Source organism: Salvelinus alpinus, chromosome 8, assembly GCF_045679555.1.
Source record: "Salvelinus alpinus chromosome 8, SLU_Salpinus.1, whole genome shotgun sequence".
NCBI lineage: Eukaryota > Metazoa > Chordata > Actinopteri > Salmoniformes > Salmonidae > Salvelinus > Salvelinus alpinus.
The window spans coordinates 6,087,619-6,109,876 of NC_092093.1; the positions used below are offsets into that span (position 1 = coordinate 6,087,619).

The 22,258-nt window shown below is 47.1% G+C and overlaps 1 protein-coding gene across 1 annotated transcript in view; it reads right to left on the reverse strand.

Annotated features, from left to right (window-relative positions):
* eif2b4 (eukaryotic translation initiation factor 2B, subunit 4 delta) overlaps positions 1-22,258 on the reverse strand; it is a 40,671-nt gene that overhangs the window by 12,650 nt on the left and 5,763 nt on the right. The window contains exons 5-9 of the mRNA XM_071412495.1: positions 17,678-17,760; positions 15,573-15,664; positions 12,528-12,642; positions 11,571-11,647; positions 9,705-9,807 (exon numbers count right to left, since the gene is read on the reverse strand). Coding sequence (XP_071268596.1) covers positions 9,705-9,807; positions 11,571-11,647; positions 12,528-12,642; positions 15,573-15,664; positions 17,678-17,760 — 470 coding nt within the window. The remainder of the gene's footprint in view (positions 1-9,704; positions 9,808-11,570; positions 11,648-12,527; positions 12,643-15,572; positions 15,665-17,677; positions 17,761-22,258) is intronic.

Below are 22,258 nucleotides of genomic sequence, written 5' to 3' on the forward strand. Positions count from 1 at the left end.
AACAAAATGACCACATGGAAGTGAGAGAGAGAGAAACAAAATGACCACATGGAAGTGAGAGAGAGAGAAACAAAATGACCACACGGGGTTGAGAGAGAGAGAAACAAAATGACCACATGGAAGTGAGAGAGAGAGAAACAAAATGACCACACGGGGTTGAGAGAGAGAGAAACAAAATGACCACATGGAAGTGAGAGAGAGAGAAACAAAATGACCACACGGGGTTGAGAGAGAGAGAAACAAAATGACCACATGGGGGTGAGTGAGAGACAAAATGACCACATGGGGGTGAGAGAGAGAGAAACAAAATGACCACATGGGGTTGAGAGAGAGAGAAACAAAATGACCACATGGGGGTGAGTGAGAGACAAAATGACCACATGGGGGTGAGAGAGAGAGAAACAAAATGACCACATGGGGGTGAGAGAGAGAGAAACAAAATGACCACATGGGGTTGAGAGAGAGAGAAACAAAATGACCACACGGGGTTGAGAGAGAGAGAAACAAAATGACCACATGGAAGTGAGAGAGAGAGAAACAAAATGACCACACGGGGTTGAGAGAGAGAGAAACAAAATGACCACATGGAAGTGAGAGAGAGAGAAACAAAATGACCACACGGGGTTGAGAGAGAGAGAAACAAAATGACCACACGGGGTTGAGAGAGAGAGAAACAAAATGACCACACGGGGTTGAGAGAGAGAGAAACAAAATGACCACATGGGGTGAGAGAGAGAGAAACAAAATGACCACATGGGGTTGAGAGAGAGAGAAACAAAATGACCACATGGAAGTGAGAGAGAGAGAAACAAAATGACCACATGGGGTTGAGAGAGAGAGAAACAAAATGACCACATGGGGGTGAGTGAGAGACAAAATGACCACATGGGAGTGAGTGAGAGACAAAATGACCACATGGAAGTGAGAGAGAGAGAAACAAAATGACCACATGGGGGTGAGTGAGAGACAAAATGACCACATGGGAGTGAGAGAGAAACAAAATGACCACATGGAAGTGAGAGAGAGAGAAACAAAATGACCACATGGGGTTGAGAGAGAGAGAAACAAAATGACCACATGGGGGTGAGTGAGAGACAAAATGACCACATGGGGTGAGAGAGAGAGAAACAAAATGACCACATGGGGTGAGAGAGAGAGAAACAAAATGACCACATGGAAGTGAGAGAGAGAGAAACAAAATGACCACATGGAGTGAGAGAGAGAGAAACAAAATGACCACATGGGGTGAGAGAGAGAGAAACAAAATGACCACATGGGGTTGAGAGAGAGAGAAACAAAATGACCACATGGGGTTGAGAGAGAGAGAAACAAAATGACCACATGGGGTGAGAGAGAGAGAAACAAAATGACCACATGGAAGTGAGAGAGAGAGAAACAAAATGACCACATGGGGTGAGAGAGAGAGAAACAAAATGACCACATGGGGTTGAGAGAGAGAGAAACAAAATGACCACATGGGGTGAGAGAGAGAGAAACAAAATGACCACATGGGGTGAGAGAGAGAGAAACAAAATGACCACATGGGGTGAGAGAGAGAAACAAAATGACCACATGGGGTGAGAGAGAGAGAAACAAAATGACCACATGGGGTGAGAGAGAGATAAACAAAATGACCACATGGGGTTGAGAGAGAGAGAAACAAAATGACCACATGGGGTGAGAGAGAGAGAAACAAAATGACCACACGGGGTTGAGAGAGAGAGAAACAAAATGACCACACGGGGTTGAGAGAGAGAGAAACAAAATGACCACACGGGGTTGAGAGAGAGAGAAACAAAATGACCACACGGGGTGAGAGAGAGAGAAACAAAATGACCACATGGGGTGAGAGAGAGAGAAACAAAATGACCACATGGGGTTGAGAGAGAGAGAAACAAAATGACCACATGGGGGTGAGAGAGAGAGAAACAAAATGACCACATGGGGTTGAGAGAGAGAGAAACAAAATGACCACATGGGGTTGAGAGAGAGAGAAACAAAATGACCACATGGGGTTGAGAGAGAGAGAAACAAAATGACCACATGGGGTTGAGAGAGAGAGAAACAAAATGACCACATGGGGGTGAGAGAGAGAGAAACAAAATGACCACATGGGGGTGAGAGAGAGAGAAACAAAATGACCACATGGGGTTGAGAGAGAGAGAAACAAAATGACCACATGGGGTTGAGAGAGAGAGAAACAAAATGACCACATGGAAGTGAGAGAGAGAGAAACAAAATGACCACATGGGGTTGAGAGAGAGAGAAACAAAATGACCACACGGGGTTGAGAGAGAGAGAAACAAAATGACCACATGGAAGTGAGAGAGAGAGAAACAAAATGACCACATGGGGTTGAGAGAGAGAGAAACAAAATGACCACATGGGGTTGAGAGAGAGAGAAACAAAATGACCACATGGGGTTGAGAGAGAGAGAAACAAAATGACCACATGGGGTTGAGAGAGAGAGAAACAAAATGACCACATGGGGTTGAGAGAGAGAGAAACAAAATGACCACATGGGGTTGAGAGAGAGAGAAACAAAATGACCACATGGGGTTGAGAGAGAGAGAAACAAAATGACCACATGGGGGTGAGAGAGAGAGAAACAAAATGACCACATGGGGTTGAGAGAGAGAGAAACAAAATGACCACATGGGGTTGAGAGAGAGAGAAACAAAATGACCACATGGGGTTGAGAGAGAGAGAAACAAAATGACCACATGGGGGTGAGTGAGAGACAAAATGACCACATGGGGTTGAGAGAGAGAGAAACAAAATGACCACATGGGGGTGAGAGAGAGAGAAACAAAATGACCACATGGGGTTGAGAGAGAGAGAAACAAAATGACCACATGGGGGTGAGAGAGAGAAACAAAATGACCACACGGGGTTGAGAGAGAGAGAAACAAAATGACCACACGGGGTTGAGAGAGAGAGAGAGAGAGAGAGAGAGAGAGTCATGCTCAACATGAGCTCCTGATATATTTGATTTTTTTGGTTTTTAGAATGAGATAAACACTCTAATCGAAGAAGAATTCCAGACAAGAAGTGATGAACAACAACTCTATACATTCAGAATAGAAAAAAAAGTAACTTGGCGCCTCAAGTTAAGAAGTTTTGAGTCTAGCTAGCTAGCTACACAACAAAGACCCAGCCAGCAGACTAACAAGCTAGCCATAAGAAACGAGCTAGAACAAAACTAGCAAGGTCAGTTAATACAACTACATCAAACGACCAAACTGAGTGAGTAAAACAAAAAGGAGCACGGACTAACTGTAAACATATCTTCAGTCTTTTGTGTGAGGATTTTTCACTATTTTTGCGGTTTTTTAAAGTAGCGCGAACAGCAGACGAACAAATCGGTTGCCATGGCAACGGGGCAGCAGAACAGCGCAGCAGTAGCGGTAGTAGCAGAGCGCACAGACACCATGTCCCCACTCCCCCTCAGCGCAGAATCCATTCTCTACCCAAAAAAGGTCAAAAATGACACAATGAGGAAAGCTTTCAAACAGAAACTACTAGAGAAGAGGCCAGAAACCCTTTTTGCAGACCTCTACAAAAACGGTGACGTGAGTAATCTCATCTTCCTCACTGACCAGCCAAATGCATGGCGCTCAGCAGTCTGCTCTCACTACCCATGCATAAAGAAAGAGGGAATCTGTAATGGGTGGAAGCTGAAAATCAAAGAGACAGACGACCCTGACAGCACCATGATAACAATCAACCTCTACAAGACTGGGACTGTCATGGTGCAAGGTAACATCAGGCTGTTTGAAACAGACTTTCAGACCATTAAGGAGAGAGCGGAGAGAGAGAAGGACACCACCAGTGACATGCCCTCCCACAACACAAACTCCACCCTCACCCCTACCCTCCCCACCCAAAAAGGCACATCCAGCACCTCTCTTTCCACCATAGTGGAGGACACGCCCCAGGAGGAGAGCGACCCCCTCAGTGCAGAGCAGGCTCAGGCCCTCCTCACCACCATGGCTGCCATGAGGGATGAGTTCACCAAACTGGAGGGGGAGGTGGTCCTGCTCAGGGAGAGCGTGAGCAAACAGCAACCAGACAACCACACCTTAGAGGAGCTCCTAACCAAGGTGAGGACAGAGCAGGACAGCAGCCTTGCAACACAGCTGAAAGAGGTTCAGCAAGAGAGAGACGGACTCAAGAGAGAGCTGGCTGATCTAACAAAGGAGGTGAGAGAGCTCCAAAAAGACAGGCAGAGCAGCAATAAGGAGCTGACCGCACTAAGAGAGGAGCTGCAGGAGAGAAAGAGAGCAGAGGACAGGCTGCAGGAGCAGATAGATCACCACCCTATGACCTGCCCTCACACAGCAGAGGAGCCCAGCTCAACCAGCCAGACTTCCCCAGCCCTGGCTGCTGCACCCCTCCTCCCCAACCCACAGAACAGCCTCCCACTGACAGTGGCACCCACACAGACCAGCCACACCCCAGCTCCAACACCCACCAGCCCCCCCTCTGCCCCCCCCAGTCCAGAAGAAACACTGGCTGACATCGTCCTGTTAATGGACTCAAATGGGAAGTATGTTCAGGAGAAGAAACTTTTCCCTAGACACAAAACGAGAAAGGTGTGGTGCCCAACAACGCAAAGTGCCATGGAGCTGCTTGATAAGAACCATCTCGGGTCGCCAAGCCACATAATCATACATACCGGAAGCAACGACCTGCGTGCTCAGCAGGAGAGGGTGGCGACTTCACTACGGGGAGTGATTGAGAAGGCCTCCGCAATCTTCCCCAACTCAAGAATCATAGTGTCAACCCTTCTACAGAGGAGGGACTTCCACCCTGCCACAATCCAAAGAATAAATGCCAGCCTATCCCGGGACTGTGCCCTGCGACCCAATGTACACCTGGCCCACCATCCCACCCTCGATCTGGACTGTCTCTATGACCATGTTCACCTGTACAGGGAGACAGTCCCCATCCTTGCCAAGACTCTCAAGGACGTCGCTCTAAACCGCAGCCCGACCTCTCCACCCAGGAACAGCGGAGCAATCTCCACCCCGCCGAGATCACTGAGACAACATCCCGGACCAGCACCCTGGACCCCCCAGCCACGACCACAGCACCACCAACCTCAATGCCCACCACAGCCAGCGCAGCACAGACCACCCCAGCCCAGCTTCAGAGCCACCCAGATGAGGCCTACCACCCCCCTCCTCCCCACCGCAGACCCACACCTGGAGGAGCCACAGCCCAGCAGGCAGAGCTACGCACAGGCTGTGAGAGGAGCAACTGGCCCAGCCCCCACCAACCAAATGAGTGACATTAAACAAATGCTGAGTCTACTATGCTCACATGTGATGGGCCGAGGGTCATGGTAAGATGAGCACAAGAACTCCACCATTCTCACACTACATCCACCCAAGTGGCATGACACAAATTCTATCTTAAATGATAAACAAATCACATTTGCAAAATAAGAGTTTACTTTAATTGAAAAATCCTATTTTAATGGTTCTTCTTGGATTGTGAGTGTTTGTCTCATTTTGAAAGGTAAAGAAAAGAGAAAAAAAAAAAAGTTATGAAGTCTTTTTACGTTGCATGTTGGAATATACAAGGATTGAAGTCCTCTGCTTTTGGGCTAAAGAGCAGAAACCCAGACTTCCTGAAAGAAATTGATGATGTTGATATTTTAGTACTACAGGAAACATGGTGCAGAGGTGATGTTTCCACTGGCTGTCCACTAGGTTATAGGGAGATAATCATACCATCCACTAAATTAAAAGGAATCAAACAGGGCAGAGACTCAGGGGGAATGCTAATATGGTATAAATCTGAACTAATTAATTCAATCGAATTGATCAAAACAGGAGAATTCTTTATCTGGTTAAAAATCAACAAGGAGGCTATCTTGACAGATAAAAACGTCTTCCTCTGTGCCACATACATTCCCCCCTCAGAGTCACCCTACTTCAACGAAGAGAGCTTCTCCATTCTAGAGGGAGAGATTAGTCACTTTCAGGCCCAAGGCAACGTACTGGTCTGTGGAGACCTGAATGCTAGAATAGCAGAAGAACAAGACACTATTAACAGTCATGGGGATAAACACCTACCAGGAAGCAATAACCTTTCCCTCCCCACATACCCCCACAGAAACAACTATGACAAAGTGAAAAACAAAAATGGATTACAGCTCCTGAGGCTCTGTCGAACACTGGGTCTGTACATAGTCAATGGCAGGCTGAGAGGAGACTCTTTTGGTAGGTACACCTACAGCTCATCCCTTGGCAGCAGCACTGTAGACTACTTCCTCACCGACCTAAACCCAGAATCTCTCAGAGCCTTCACAGTCAGCCCACTAACACCTCTCTCAGACCACAGTAAAATCACAGTGTATCTGAGAAGAGCAGAACCCAACCATGAAGCATCATGGCCCAATAAATTACATGGTACTAAACAAGCCTATAGATGGAGTGCAAACAGTACAGACATCTACCAAAAAGCAATTAGTAGCCAAAAAATACAATCTCTCCTGGACAACTTTTTAGCCTTAACATTCTCCTTCAGCAATGAAGGTGTAAATTTGGCCGTTAGGAACATAAACTTTATATTTGACAAATTAGCCTCCTTGGCTAATCTAAAGAAGCATAAGAGCAAACCAAAAATAACAGATAATGAAAAATGGTTTGATAATGATTGCAAAAATCTAAGAAAGTCATTGAGAAATATATCTAATCAAAAACACAGAGAACCAGACAACAAAAATATACGCCTTCAATATGGGGAAACACTGAAGCAATACAAACGCACCCTAAGAACAAAAAAGGAACAGCACATTAGAAATCAGCTGGATGGAATTGAGGAATCCATAGAATCAAACCACTTCTGGGAGAATTGGAATAAATTAAACAAACCTCATCATGAGGAGTTGGCTATCCAAAATGGGGATATGTGGAGAAATCACTTTGCAAACCTCTACAGCAATATAACAAAGAGCCCAGAACAAAAAGATATACAAGAAAAATTACAAATCCTTGAATTAGCAGTCAAAGACTATCAGAATCCTGTGGATACCCCAATTACAGAAGAAGAATTATTGGAAAAAATATGCAATCTCCAACCCAAAAAGGCCTGTGGTGCTGATGGGATTTTAAATGAAATGATCAAATATACAGACCACAAATTCAAATTGGCTATACTCAAACTCTTCAACATTATCCTCACTGCAGGTATTTTCCCCGATATTTGGAACCAGGGACTGATCACACCAATCTATAAAAATGGAGACAAATTTGACCCAAATAATTACAGAGGAATATGCGTTAACAGCAACTTGGGGAAAATTCTCTGCAGTATTATAAATAGCAGACTACATCATTTCCTTGACGAACACAACGTCCTGAGCAGAAGCCAGATTGGATTTCTAAAAAATTATCGTACAACAGACCACATTTACACCCTCCACACTCTAATTGATAAACAAGTTAACCAAAACAAAGGCAAAATCTACTCGTGTTTTGTAGATTTCAAGAAAGCATTTGATTCAATTTGGCACGAAGGTCTTTTTTATAAACTAATAGAAAGTGGTATTGGAGGGAAAACATATGATTTTATTAAATCAATGTACACTAAAAACAAATGTGCGGTTAAAATTGGCAACAAGCAAACAGACTTCTTCTCTCAGGGGCGGGGAGTGAAACAGGGCTGCCCAATAAGTCCAACATTATTTAACATCTACATGAATGAATTGGCAAAAACATTAGAAGAATCGACAGCACCTGGTATCACCCTACACAACACTGAAATCAAGTGTCTGCTGTACGCAGATGACCTGGTGCTGCTGTCTCCCACTAAAGAGGGGTTACAGCAACACCTAGATCATCTTCACAGGTTCTGTCAGACTTGGGCTCTGACCGTTAACCTAAAAAAAACAAATATAATGATATTCCAAAAAAGGTCCGGAAATAAGGATGACAAATATAAATTCTATTTGGACACAGTTCTATTAGAACACACCAAAAACTACACATATCTAGGACTAAATATCAGCAACACAGGTAGCTTTCACATGGCTGTGAATGAGCTGAGAGACAAAGCAAGAAGAGCATTCTATGCCATTAAAAGGAACATCAAAATTGAAATTCCAATTAGAATCTGGCTCAAAATTTTTCAATCAGTTATAGAACCAATTGCTCTATATGGCAGTGAAGTATGGGGTCCACTCTCTAATAATGAATTTACTAAATGGGACAAACATCCAATTGAAGTATTGCATGCAGAGTTTTGCAAGACTGTATTGCAAGTACAAAGAAAAACTCCAAATAACGCATGTAGGGCAGAATTGGGCCAATATCCCCTCCTCATTCGAATAGAAAAAAGAGCCATCAAATTTTACAACCATCTAAAAACAAGTGACCCTAAAACATTCCATCACACAGCTCTACAATGTCAAGAGATGAAACCAGAGAAGAGTCCCCTCAGCCAGCTGGTTCTGAGGCTCAGTTCACCAACCCAAACCAACCCCATAGAGCCTCGGGACAGCCCTCAGAAAATCTGGCCCAACCAAATCATCACAAAACAAAAAAAAAAATATATAACCTATTGGAAAGACACCACAAAAAATCAAAGTAAACTTCAATGCTATTTGGCTCTAAACAGACAGTACATGGTGGCAGACTATCTGACCACTGTGACTGATAGAAAACTGAGGAAAACATTGACTAGGTACAGACTCAGTGAGCACAGTCTGGCTATAGAGACCGGTCGTCACAGACAAACCTGGCTGCCCAGGGAGGACAGGCTGTGCTCACTCTGCTCCAGGGGAGAGGTAGAGACAGAAGTGCATTTCCTACTACACTGTGACAAATACTCAGACCTAAGAGCATATTTCTTTCCCAAAATTATAATTCAATACAAAGAATTTGAAACTATAAAAGATGAAGAAAAATTCAAATATTTGTTGGGTGAAAAGCCAAAATGTGCAGTTTTGGCAGCCAAATATGTGTCCTCCTGCCACAGCCTGAGGGACAGCCAGTGAAAAATGCAAAGTAATGTTGATAATATTTCCCATTTAGCTTAGTTTTGTTTTGTCTTTCGTACCAGGTCATGTGTCTTCTCAGTCATGTTGACACTGGTCTACTACTGTTGCTTTAATGTATTGTTGTTCTGATTAATATTGTTGTTGTAGCTGTTATTAATGGTAATCCCATGTCCACTACTACTATTATTATTACTGTTAGTCCCACCATTTATTTATATATAAATATATATATATTTTGTGTATATATATACATATATATTTTATTTAAATTTTTCGATATGTATACTTTGACAATGTAAGTAATAATAACTTGCCATGTCAATAAAGTCAATTGAATTGAATTGAATTGAGAGAAACAAAATGACCACATGGGGTGAGAGAGAGAGAAACAAAATGACCACATGGGGTTGAGAGAGAGAAACAAAATGACCACATGGGAGTGAGAGAGAGACAAAATGACCACATGGGGGTGAGAGAGAGAGACAAAATGACCACATGGGGGTGAGAGAGAGACAAAATGACCACATGGGGTGAGAGAGAGAGACAAAATGACCACATGGGGTGAGAGAGATAGACAAAATGACCACATGGGGTGAGAGAGAGAGACAAAATGACCATAGACATAATATGGATATGATGAGTGAAACATGAGTCTTTCTGGTCACAACCTGGCCTCGTAACACACTGTATTTACCTCCTCCTCTTTGCATTGGCTAGGAATATTGGAGATTTCCTTCTTGATGTACTTGATTGCGTTGCCCATGCTCGCTGACAGAGGTCGACATTGATTGAGAAAGCTGCGGCAAAAACAACATGGTGGTAAAAGCTTAACCCTGAGACACGATTCACAAGATGCTAGTTCCACAGTAAGATGTGACACACAATGCATTCAGAAAGTATTCAGACACCTTGACTTTTTCCACATTGTTACGTTACAGCCTTACTCTAAAATGGATTAAATTGTTTTTTCCCCCCTCATCAATCTACACACAATACCTCATAATGACATCACAATACCCCATAATGACATCACAATACCCCATAATGACAAAGCAAAAACTTGACACATTTTTGCAAATGTACAAATAAAAAAGAATAAGTATTCAGACCCTTTACTCAGGCCTTTGTTGAAGCACCTTTGGCAGTGATTACAGCCTTGAGTCTTCTTGGGTATGACGCTACAAGTTTGGCACACCTGTATTTGGGGAGTTTCTATCATTCTTCTCTGCGGATCCTCTCAAGTTCTGTCAGGTTGGGTGGGGAGCGTCGCTGCACAGCTATTTTCAAGTTTCTCCAGAGATGTTTGATCAGGTTCAAGTCTGGGCTCTGGCTCGGCCACTCAACGACATTCAGAGACTTGTCCCGAAGCCACTCCTGTGTTGTCTTGGCTCTGTGCTTAGGGTCGTTGTCCTGTTGGAAGTTGAACCTTCGCCCCCAGTCTGAGGTCCCAAGCGCTCTGAAGCAGGTTTTCATCAAGAATCTCTCTGTAATTTGCTCCGTTCATCTTTCCCTCGATCCTGACTAGTCTCCCAGTCCCTGCCGCTGTAAAACATCCCCACAGCATGATGCTGCCACCGTGCTTCACCGTAGGGATGGTGCCAGGTTTCCTACAGACGTGATGCTTGGCATTCAGGCCAAAGAGTTCAATCTTGGTTTCATCAGACCAGAGAATCTTGTTTCACTCAGAGTCCTTTAGGTGCCTTTCGGCAAACTCCAAGCTGGCTGTCATGTTCTTTTTACTGAAGAGTGGCTTCTGTCTGGCCACTCTACCATAGAGGCCTGATTGGTGGAGTGCCCCAGAGATGGGAGAACCTTCCAGAAGGACAACCTTCTCCACAGAGGCACTCTAGACCTCTGTCAGAGTGACCATCAGGTTCTTGGTCACCTCCCTGACCAAGGCCCTTCTCCCCCGATTGCTCAGTTTGGCCGGGCGGCCAGCTCTAGGAAGAGTCTTGGTGGTTCCAAACTTCTTCCATTTAAGAATGATGGAGACCACTGTGTTCTTGGGGACCTTCAATGCTGCAGAAATGTTTTGTTACCCTTCCCCAGATCTGTGCCTCGACACAATCCTGTCTCAGAGCTCCACGGACAATTCCTTCGACCTCATGGCTTGGTTTTTGCTCTGACATGCACTGTCAACTGTGGGATCTTATATAGACAGGTGTGTGCCTTTCCAAATCATGTCCAATCAGTTGAATTTACCACAGGTGGACTCCAATCAAGTTGTAGAAACATCTCAAGGATGATCAATGGAAACAGGATGCACCTGAGCTCAATTTCGAGTTTCACAGCAAAGGGTCTGAATACTTACGTAAATAAGGTATCTGTTTTTTAAAATTAGTAATACATTTGCAAAAATTATAAAAAACAGTTTTCATATTGTCATTATGGGGTTTTGTGTGTAGATTGATAAGGGGGGGGGGGACGACGACGATTTAATCCATTTTAGAACAAGGCTTTAACGTAACAAAATGTGGGAAACGGGTAAGGGGTCTGAATACTTTCCGAATGCACTGTATAAACATAGTATTTCACAGAAAGTGTTATGAGGACCCTGTACCTGATATAAGGCTTCAGTTTGTTGACCAGATCTCTGGACAGCTCTTCATTGGGTGGAGTAGTGTAGTCCCTGATCACCTGTAGGCAGATGTATAGTCGTATACAATCACCCGCGTGCATACATAGCACCCCCCAAAAAAAAAAGATTTCTTAAGAGACTGATGGATGTGGGGAATGTAAGACAGACACTTCAATGTCAGTGAGTATGGGGGGGGAAATGGAAGTACCTGTTTAAAAGTAGAGCAGGGCCACAGAGTGAGGACTGGAACTTATTTCCTTAGAGTCTAAGACGTTGGGGAGGAGGGGGTGGGGGGGGGTCTAGGCTGACATGGAATTGTTTTAAGATGGTCATACTATAGCTATTTGATTTAGAATTGTAGGACCCCTTTTGGTATTAAAAAAATATTAAAGTATTGATTTATATATATTATTATTATATTTAACAATTATTTAATAAAATATTGAATTTGGCCTTTACCACTATACCCCATTGAAACACATTGAATAACACATTCAGAAATGGCAAAAAGGCCAGTCCAAAAAATAAACCATATAAGAAACAAGATGTTGAAGTGTCTGTCCTATATACACATTTTACACATATTGAACCCCTTTTTTTGGGGGGGGGGGTGTTAGGCACCAAGCTAGATTCATAATTCCATTAGTTAGAGAGAGAAAAAGAAAATGGCCGTAATAGTTTGTAGGTGAAACCGGTCGGACGCTACAGACGTATTTGTGAGAAGAACGATTTACGGGACGTCTCCTGGTCTGACGAACACCGCAGGTGTGGAAATGCGACACTGGTGGATTGAGACGCAACAAAAACAAAAAAATCTAGCTGAAACTGGCAAATTTTGATGTGGATTTGTTTGTTATGCAACTTAGATTGACTCACCGGCGCATCAATGGACTCTAGGGGGTTAACTAAGAGCAGGTCTGGGGGTCAGTAGTACTGTACCTGTTTAAAAGCATGGAGCAGGGCCACGGAGCGAGCGTTGGATCCTGCCACAATGCCCTGGGAATACTGCAGACCCAACCGCACGATGGAGGGGTGGATCACTGTAGAGGGAATGCTGACAGACAGAACCAAACAATTACCCATCAGATCACAGACAGAACCAAAACAATTACCCATCAGATCACAGACAGAACCAAAACAATTACCCATCAGATCACAGACAGAACCAAAACAATTACCCATCAGATCACAGACAGAACCAAAACAATTACCCATCAGATCACAGACAGAACCAAAACAATTACCCATCAGATCACAGACAGAACCAAATCAATAAAACAACCACTTGCCGAGATCCAATTTATCACCAATCAGATCACAGAAAGACTTTTAGTAGAAAGGGTTAGTCATGTAAGATGAGACGTATTCTACTTAGTCCTCAGTATTATATAGAAAATACAATACATGATGCAGACATTTAGCTAGAAGACAGTATTATCCATCAGGATAACTGTATTTAAATAAAGAGGCAAAAACACGGTCATTCTACAACCACTGTTATGGTCTGATATACCATTCCTGTCAGCCAATCAGCATTCAGGGTTCGAACCACCCAGTTTATAATCGCTGTTAAAAACAATCCCAGAACATTAAGAATAAGAGAGAACGGTCCCCAGGCAGAGCCATAGAAACTCTCTCTAAATACCTCTGGTTGCAACAGTCGTAACTCTACGTCCGACGGGAAATGCGCTCTACGCCGGACCTAAAAATCAGATCTGTTACACCACCTGGTGCGTAAAACCCTTTCATGAGCTAACTCGTTTCATGATATGCACAGAAAATCTATATCTTCAAAAGGTTGCGAGTCTCATGTTCATATTTAACAACCTCCGCGGGCTTTGAGTATCCTATGCACAAGTCAATAAAACACTTGGGTTTATGCTACATCGCTAAATGTGTCTGATCAGATATTAGCAAACAAATAGATGAACTGTTTGTTTGTTGTAACTAACTCTGTAACTAACTTTGTTTGTTGTAACTAACTCAGGTAGGTAGATACCTGAGTTGCTGGGTGAGGGGGGCTCTGGGTAGGGGCAGGTAGGTAGATACCTGAGTTGCTGGGTGAGGGGGGTTCTGGGTAGGGCAGGTAGGTAGTTACCTGAGTTGCTGGGTGAGGGGGGTTCTGGGTAGGGGCAGGTAGGTAGATACCTGAGTTGCTGGGTGAGGGGGGTTCTGGGTAGGGCAGGTAGGTAGTTACCTGAGTTGCTGGGTGAGGGGGGTTCTGGGTAGGGGCAGGTAGGTAGATACCTGAGTTGCTGGGTGAGGGGGGCTCTGGGTAGGGGCAGGTAGGTAGTTACCTGAGTTGCTGGGTGAGGGGGGTTCTGGGTAGGGCAGGTAGGTAGTTACCTGAGTTGCTGGGTGAGGGGGGGCTCTGGGTAGGGCAGGTAGGTAGTTACCTGAGTTGCTGGGTGAGGGGGGTTCTGGGTAGGGGCAGGTAGGTAGTTACCTGAGTTGCTGGGTGAGGGGGGTTCTGGGTAGGGCAGGTAGGTAGATACCTGAGTTGCTGGGTGAGGGGGGCTCTGGGTAGGGGCAGGTAGGTAGTTACCTGAGTTGCTGGGTGAGGGGGGTTCTGGGTAGGGGCAGGTAGGTAGTTACCTGAGTTGCTGGGTGAGGGGGGTTCTGGGTAGGGGCAGGTAGGTAGTTACCTGAGTTGCTGGGTGAGGGGGGTTCTGGGTAGGGGCAGGTAGGTAGATACCTGAGTGCTGGGTGAGGGGGGTTCTGGGTAGGGGCAGGTAGGTAGATACCTGAGTTGCTGGGTGAGGGGGGTTCTGGGTAGGGGCAGGTAGGTAGTTACCTGAGTTGCTGGGTGAGGGGGGCTCTGGGTAGGGGCAGGTAGGTAGTTACCTGAGTTGCTGGGTGAGGGGGGTTCTGGGTAGGGGCAGGTAGGTAGATACCTGAGTGCTGGGTGAGGGGGGTTCTGGGTAGGGGCAGGTAGGTAGATACCTGAGTTGCTGGGTGAGGGGGGGCTCTGGGTAGGGCAGGTAGGTAGTTACCTGAGTTGCTGGGTGAGGGGGGCTCTGGGTAGGGAAGGTAGGTAGTTACCTGAGTTGCTGGGTGAGGGGGGTTCTGGGTAGGGGCAGGTAGGTAGATACCTGAGTTGCTGGGTGAGGGGGGTTCTGGGTAGGGGCAGGTAGGTAGATACCTGAGTGCTGGGTGAGGGGGGTTCTGGGTAGGGGCAGGTAGGTAGATACCTGAGTTGCTGGGTGAGGGGGGGCTCTGGGTAGGGGAAGGTAGGTAGATACCTGAGTTGCTGGGTGAGGGGGGTTCTGGGTAGGGGCAGGTAGGTAGATACCTGAGTTGCTGGGTGAGGGGGGTTCTGGGTAGGGGCAGGTAGGTAGATACCTGAGTTGCTGGGTGAGGGGGGTTCTGGGTAGGGCAGGTAGGTAGATACCTGAGTGCTGGGTGAGGGGGGTTCTGGGTAGGGGCAGGTAGGTAGATACCTGAGTTGCTGGGTGAGGGGGGGCTCTGGGTAGGGCAGGTAGGTAGTTACCTGAGTTGCTGGGTGAGGGGGGCTCTGGGTAGGGCAGGTAGGTAGTTACCTGAGTTGCTGGGTGAGGGGGGGCTCTGGGTAGGGGCAGGTAGGTAGATACCTGAGTTGCTGGGTGAGGGGGGGCTCTGGGTAGGGCAGGTAGGTAGTTACCTGAGTTGCTGGGTGAGGGGGGTTCTGGGTAGGGGCGGGTAGGTAGATACCTGAGTTGCTGGGTGAGGGGGGCTCTGGGTAGGGGCAGGTAGGTAGATACCTGAGTGCTGGGTGAGGGGGGTTCTGGGTAGGGGCAGGTAGGTAGATACCTGAGTGCTGGGTGAGGGGGGTTCTGGGTAGGGGCAGGTAGGTAGATACCTGAGTTGCTGGGTGAGGGGGGCTCTGGGTAGGGGCAGGTAGGTAGTTACCTGAGTTGCTGGGTGAGGGGGGCTCTAGGGGCAGGTAGGTAGTTACCTGAGTTGCTGGGTGAGGGGGGTTCTGGGTAGGGGCAGGTAGGTAGTTACCTGAGTTGCTGGGTGAGGGGGGCTTTGCGGCTGTACTGGTGCAGGTGAGAGAACAGGCTGACTTTGTAGCCGTAGTCGGATCGCAGTGGGATCTGAAATAAACACACACACACACGTTTAGTTCACCGTGATCCTCTTGGGTTCAGAGGTCAAAGGTTCAAAGGTGGGTGGGTGAGGTCAAGTCCAAACATACATAGATGACAACCCCCACAGCAACCAAGCATAACTCTGAGCAGTAGGCCAGCTCAACAACCAACCATATTATGTACTGTAGGCCAGCTCAACAACCAACCATATTCTGTACTGTAGGCCAGCTCAACAACCAACCATACTCTGTACTGTAGGCCAGCTCAACAACCAACCATATTCTGTACGGCTCAACAACCAACCATATTCTGTACTGTAGGCCAGCTCAACAACCAACCATATTCTGTACTGTAGGCCAGCTCAACAACCAACCATATTCTGTACTGTAGTCCGGCTCAGAGAACATGAGAGAAAAACCAGGAAACGCCTAGTAGAACATCGTGTACAGCCGTTCAATACAGACTGAACATCACCGTTTCATCATGTATCAACATGTATGATTTTACAGTGAGCTCCAACAGTATTGGGACAGTGACATGTTTTATTGTCTTGGCTCTGTACTCCAGTATTTTGGATTTAAAATGATACAATGACTATGAGGTTATTCAACTGCAGACTGTCATCTTTAATCTGAGGGTATGTTCATCCATATTGGGTGAATCGTTTAGAAATTACAACTATTTTCTACATAGTCCCCCGAATTTTTAGGGCACCACAACAGTATTGGGAAAAATTCCCTTATGTCTATTGAAGTAGTCAAACATGAAGTATTTGGTCCAAATATTCATAGCATGCAATGGTTACATAAATCTTGATGGATGCATTTTTAGTTTGTTTTGGTTGTGTTTCAGATTATTTTGTGAATAATGATGAGTTATTGTAATGGTGAGAGGTTAGCATGTCTTGGGGGGGAGGGTTATGATATTTGTGTGTTGGTAATGTTCTCACACCTCATTATTCACAATTAATTCAGGAATATCCGTAATCATGGTAACATCCACATTAATGTAGAAGTGTTTCGAAAACATTCTATTCTTCTTTAGAAATAAATGTGACCAAAAAAATTGACACAATACATTATTTAACATTTCATTTCTATTGGGCACAAAATAATCTGAAACACAACCAAAACAAACAGCAAACACATTTGTAGAGTCACAAGCTTGATGTAATCATTGCCTTCTAGGAATATGGGACTAAATACTACACTTTTTACTACTTCCGAGTTAATTTGTCCCAATACTTTTGCTCCCCTAAAAATAGGGGGGGGGGGACTATGTACAAAAAGTGCTGTAAATTTCTAAACAGTTCACCCGATACAAATGAAAATACCCTCAAATTAAAGCTGACAGTCTACACCTCATCGTCATTGTATCATTTCAAAGTGCTGAAGTATAGAGCCAAAACAACAACAGTCGTCACTGTCCCAGTACTGTTTGGAGCTCACTGTACGTCTCTGTTGTGATGGTTCTTTCTGCTGTCCGGTTGGAAGACAGACAGGGTCTGTCATTATCTCAGGAAGGGAGGTCAGATGGTGGGGGTCACGACATGAACAGCCTTGAGCAAAACAAAACAGACGGTAAAAAGAAATGAACGGCACACAAAGCATAAGGCCAGACCTTGATACTTAATACCTTTATAGAGGCACCGTGCGGTAGCGTCTGAAAGAAATGTGAGGTACAGAATAGAAGCAATTGCGGTGAGACATGGAGGTAGGTTAGTGACGTGAGGTGAGGTAGGGCTGGTTGCCTGACAATTCCCTGTGTTCCATCTATGACTTCCTCTACACCTTATCCAAAGTTTCCCCTACCAATATATAACATCCAAAATGTTGGCTAGAAAGGCACACCGGATGTTGATTTGGGGAGGTGTGCGCTTCGCATGAAAAATAATACAAGGGAAACACTCTTGACAATCTACTGAGATCGGCTAATCTCAGTGGTACTGGTAAATTAGTCAAGTAGTGCCTTGAGGACAGAGAGCAGCACGTTGTAGAAGGAGAATAACATGCCACAAACCTGTTGTCTCTCCAACTTCTTGGCCAGTCTTTTCACCACTGCAGGGTCGTCCACCTGGACATGCTCAGGAAGTCTCTTCACCACTAACAGGGACAGGAAGCAACAAATGACAAACTACTACTACTGCAGCAACATGTATACCACTATAAAGGCACCATGTATACAACTACTAATGCATGTAAACTACTACATGTATACTTAAATAAATATGTATAATTTATACAGTCGACTACAGAGGCACCTGGCCTGACATGAACTAATGAACTGCCCCCTAGTCACAGCCTGGCCTGGCATGAACTAATGAACTGCCCCCTAGGCACAGCCTGGCATGAACTAATGAACTACCCCCTAGTCACAGCCTGAACTAATGAACTGCCCCCTAGTCACAGCCTGGCCTGGCACGAACTGCCCCCTAGTCACAGCCTGGCATGAACTAATGAACTGCCCCCTAGTCACAGCCTGGCCTGGCATGAACTGCCCCCTAGTCACAGCCTGGCCTGGCATGAACTAATGAACTGCCCCCTAGTCACTGCATGAACTAATGAACCGCCCCTAGTCACAGCCTGGCCTGGCATGAACTAATGAACTGCCCCCTAGTCACAGCCTGGCCTGGCATGAACTAATGAACTGCCCCCTAGTCACAGCCTAAACTAATGAACTGCCCCCTAGTCACAGCCTGGCCTGGCACGAACTGCCCCCTAGTCACAGCCTGGCATGAACTAATGAACTGCCCCCTAGTCACAGCCTGGCCTGGCATGAACTGCCCCCTAGTCACAGCCTGGCCTGGCATGAACTAATGAACTGCCCCCTAGTCACAGCATGAACTAATGAACCGCCCCTAGTCACAGCCTGGCCTGGCATGAACTAATGAACTGCCCCCTAGTCACAGCCTGGCCTGGCATGAACTAATGAACTGCCCCCTAGTCACAGCCTGGCCTGGCATGAACTAATGAACTGCCCCCTAGGCACAGCCTGGCATGAACTAATGAACTGCCCCCTAGTCACAGCCTGGCCTGGCATGAACTAATGAACTGCCCCCTAGTCACAGCATGAACTAATGAACCGCCCCTAGTCACAGCCTGGCCTGGCATGAACTAATGAACTGCCCCCTAGTCACAGCCTGGCCTGGCATGAACTAATGAACTGCCCCCTAGTCACAGCCTGGCCTGACATGAACTAATGAACTGCCCCCTAGTCACAGCCTGGCCTGGCATGAACTAATGAACTGCCCCCTAGTCACAGCCTGGCCTGACATGAACTAATGAACTGCCCCCTAGTCACAGCCTGGCCTGGCATGAACTGCCCCCTAGTCACAGCCTGGCCTGGCATGAACTGCCCCCTAGTCACAGCCTGGCCTGGCATGAACTAATGAACTGCCCCCTAGTCACAGCCTGGCCTGGCATGAACTAATGAACTGCCCCCTAGTCACAGCCTGGCCTGGCATGAACTAATGAACTGCCCCCTAGGCACAGCCTGGCATGAACTAATGAACTGCCCCCTAGTCACAGCCTGAACTAATGAACTGCCTCCTAGTCACAGCCTGGCCTGGCACGAACTGCCCCGTAGTCACAGCCTGGCATAAACTAATGAACTGCCCCCTAGTCACAGCCTGGCCTGGCATGAACTGCCCCCTAGTCACAGTCTGGCCTGAACTAATGAACTGCCCCCTAGTCACAGCATGAACTAATGAACCGCCCCCTAGTCACAGCCTGGCCTGGCATGAACTAATGAACTGCCCCCTAGTCACAGCCTGGCCTGGCATGAACTAATGAACTGCCCCCTAGTCACAGCCTGGCCTGGCATGAACTAATGAACTGCCCCCTAGGCACAGCCTGGCATGAACTAATGAACTGCCCCCTAGTCACAGCCTGAACTAATGAACTGCCCCCTAGTCACAGCCTGGCCTGGCACGAACTGCCCCCTAGTCACAGCCTGGCATGAACTAATGAACTGCCCCCTAGTCACAGCCTGGCCTGGCATGAACTGCCCCCTAGTCACAGCCTGGCCTGGCATGAACTAATGAACTGCCCCCTAGTCACAGCCTGAACTAATGAACTGCCCCCTAGTCACAGCTTGGCCTGGCACGAACTGCCCCCTAGTCACAGCCTGGCATGAACTAATGAACTGCCCCCTAGTCACAGCATGAACTAATGAACCGCCCCTAGTCACAGCCTGGCCTGGATGAACTAATGAACTGCCCCCTAGTCACAGCCTGGCCTGGCATGAACTAATGAACTGCCCCCTAGTCACAGCCTGGCCTGGCATGAACTAATGAACTGCCCCCTAGTCACAGCCTGGCCTGACATGAACTAATGAACTGCCCCCTAGTCACAGCCTGGCATGAACTAATGAACTGCCCCCTAGTCACAGTCCTAGAACTAATGAACTGCCCCCTAGTCACAGCCTGGCCTGGCACGAACTGCCCCCTAGTCACAGCCTGGCATGAACTAATGAACTGCCCCCTAGTCACAGCCTGGCCTGGCATGAACTAATGAACTGCCCCCTAGTCACAGCCTGAACCAATGAACTGCCCCCTAGTCACAGCCTGGCCTGGCATGAACTAATGAACTGCCCCCTAGTCACAGCATGAACTAATGAACTGCCCCCTAGTCACAGCCTGGCCTGACATGAACTAATGAACTGCCCCCTAGTCACAGCCTGGCCTGGCATGAACTAATGAACTGCCCCCTAGTCACAGCCTGAACTAATGAACTGTCCCCTAGTCACAGCATGAACTAATGAACTGCCCCCTAGTCACAGCCTGGCCTGACATGAACTAATGAACTGCCCCCTAGTCACAGCCTGAACCAATGAACTGCCCCCTAGTCACAGCCTGGCCTGGCATGAACTAATGAACTGCCCCCTAGTCACAGCCTGAACTAATGAACTGCCCCCTAGTCACAGCATGAACTAATGAACTGCCCCCTAGTCACAGCCTGGCATGAACTAATGAACTGCCCCCTAGTCACAGCCTGGCATGAACTAATGAACTGCCCCCTAGTCACAGCCTGGCATGAACTAATGAACTGCCCCCTAGTCACAGCCTGGCCTGGCATGAACTAATGAACTGCCCCCTAGTCACAGCCTGGCCTGACATGAACTAATGAACTGCCCCCTAGTCACAGCCTGGCCTGGCATGAACTAATGAACTGCCCCCTAGTCACAGCCTGGCATGAACTAATGAACTGCCCCCTAGTCACAGCCTGGCCTGGCATGAACTAATGAACTGCCCCCTAGTCACAGCATGGCCTGACATGAACTAATGAACTGCCCCCTAGTCACAGCCTGGCCTGACATGAACTAATGAACTGCCCCCTAGTCACAGCATGGCCTGACATGAACTAATGAACTGCCCCCTAGTCACAGCCTGGCCTGACATGAACTAATGAACTGCCCCCTAGTCACAGCCTGGCCTGGCATGAACTAATGAACTGGCCCCTAGTCACAGCCTGGCCTGGCATGAACTAATGAACTGCCCCCTAGTCACAGCCTGGCCTGGCATGAACTAATGAACTGCCCCCTAGTCACAGCCTGGCCTGGCATGAACTAATGAACTGCCCCCTAGTCACAGCCTGGCATGAACTAATGAACTGCCCCCTAGTCACAGCCTGGCATGAACTAATGAACTGCCCCCTAGTCACAGCCTGGCATGAACTAATGAACTGCCCCCTAGTCACAGCCTGAACTAATGAACTGCCCCCTAGTCACAGCCTGGCCTGGCATGAACTAATGAACTGCCCCCTAGTCACAGCATGGCCTGACATGAACTAATGAACTGCCCCCTAGTCACAGCCTGGCATGAACTAATGAACTGCCCCCTAGTCACAGCCTGGCCTGGCATGAACTAATGAACTGCCCCCTAGTCACAGCCTGGCCTGACATGAACTAATGAACTGCCCCCTAGTCACAGCCTGGCATGAACTAATGAACTGCCCCCTAGTCACAGCCTGGCCTGGCATGAACTAATGAACTGCCCCCTAGTCACAGCATGGCCTGACATGAACTAATGAACTGCCCCCTAGTCACAGCCTGGCCTGACATGAACTAATGAACTGCCCCCTAGTCACAGCCTGGCCTGACATGAACTAATGAACTGCCCCCTAGTCACAGCCTGGCCTGACATGAACTAATGAACTGCCCCCTAGTCACAGCCTGGCCTGACATGAACTACTGAACTGCCCCCTAGTCACAGCCTGGCCTGGCATGAACTAATGAACTGGCCCCTAGTCACAGCCTGGCCTGGCATGAACTAATGAACTGCCCCCTAGTCACAGCCTGGCCTGGCATTAACTAATGAACTGCCCCCTAGTCACAGCCTGGCATGAACTAATGAACTGCCCCTAGTCACAGCCTGGCATGAACTAATGAACTGCCCCCTAATCACAGCCTGGCATGAACTAATGAACTGCCCCCTAGTCACAGCCTGGCATGAACTAATGAACTGCCCCCTAGTCACAGCCTGGCATGAACTAATGAACTGCCCCCTAGTCACAGCCTGGCATGAACTAATGAACTGCCCCCTAGTCACAGCCTGGCATGAACTAATGAACTGCCCCCTAGTCACAGCCTGGCATGAACTAA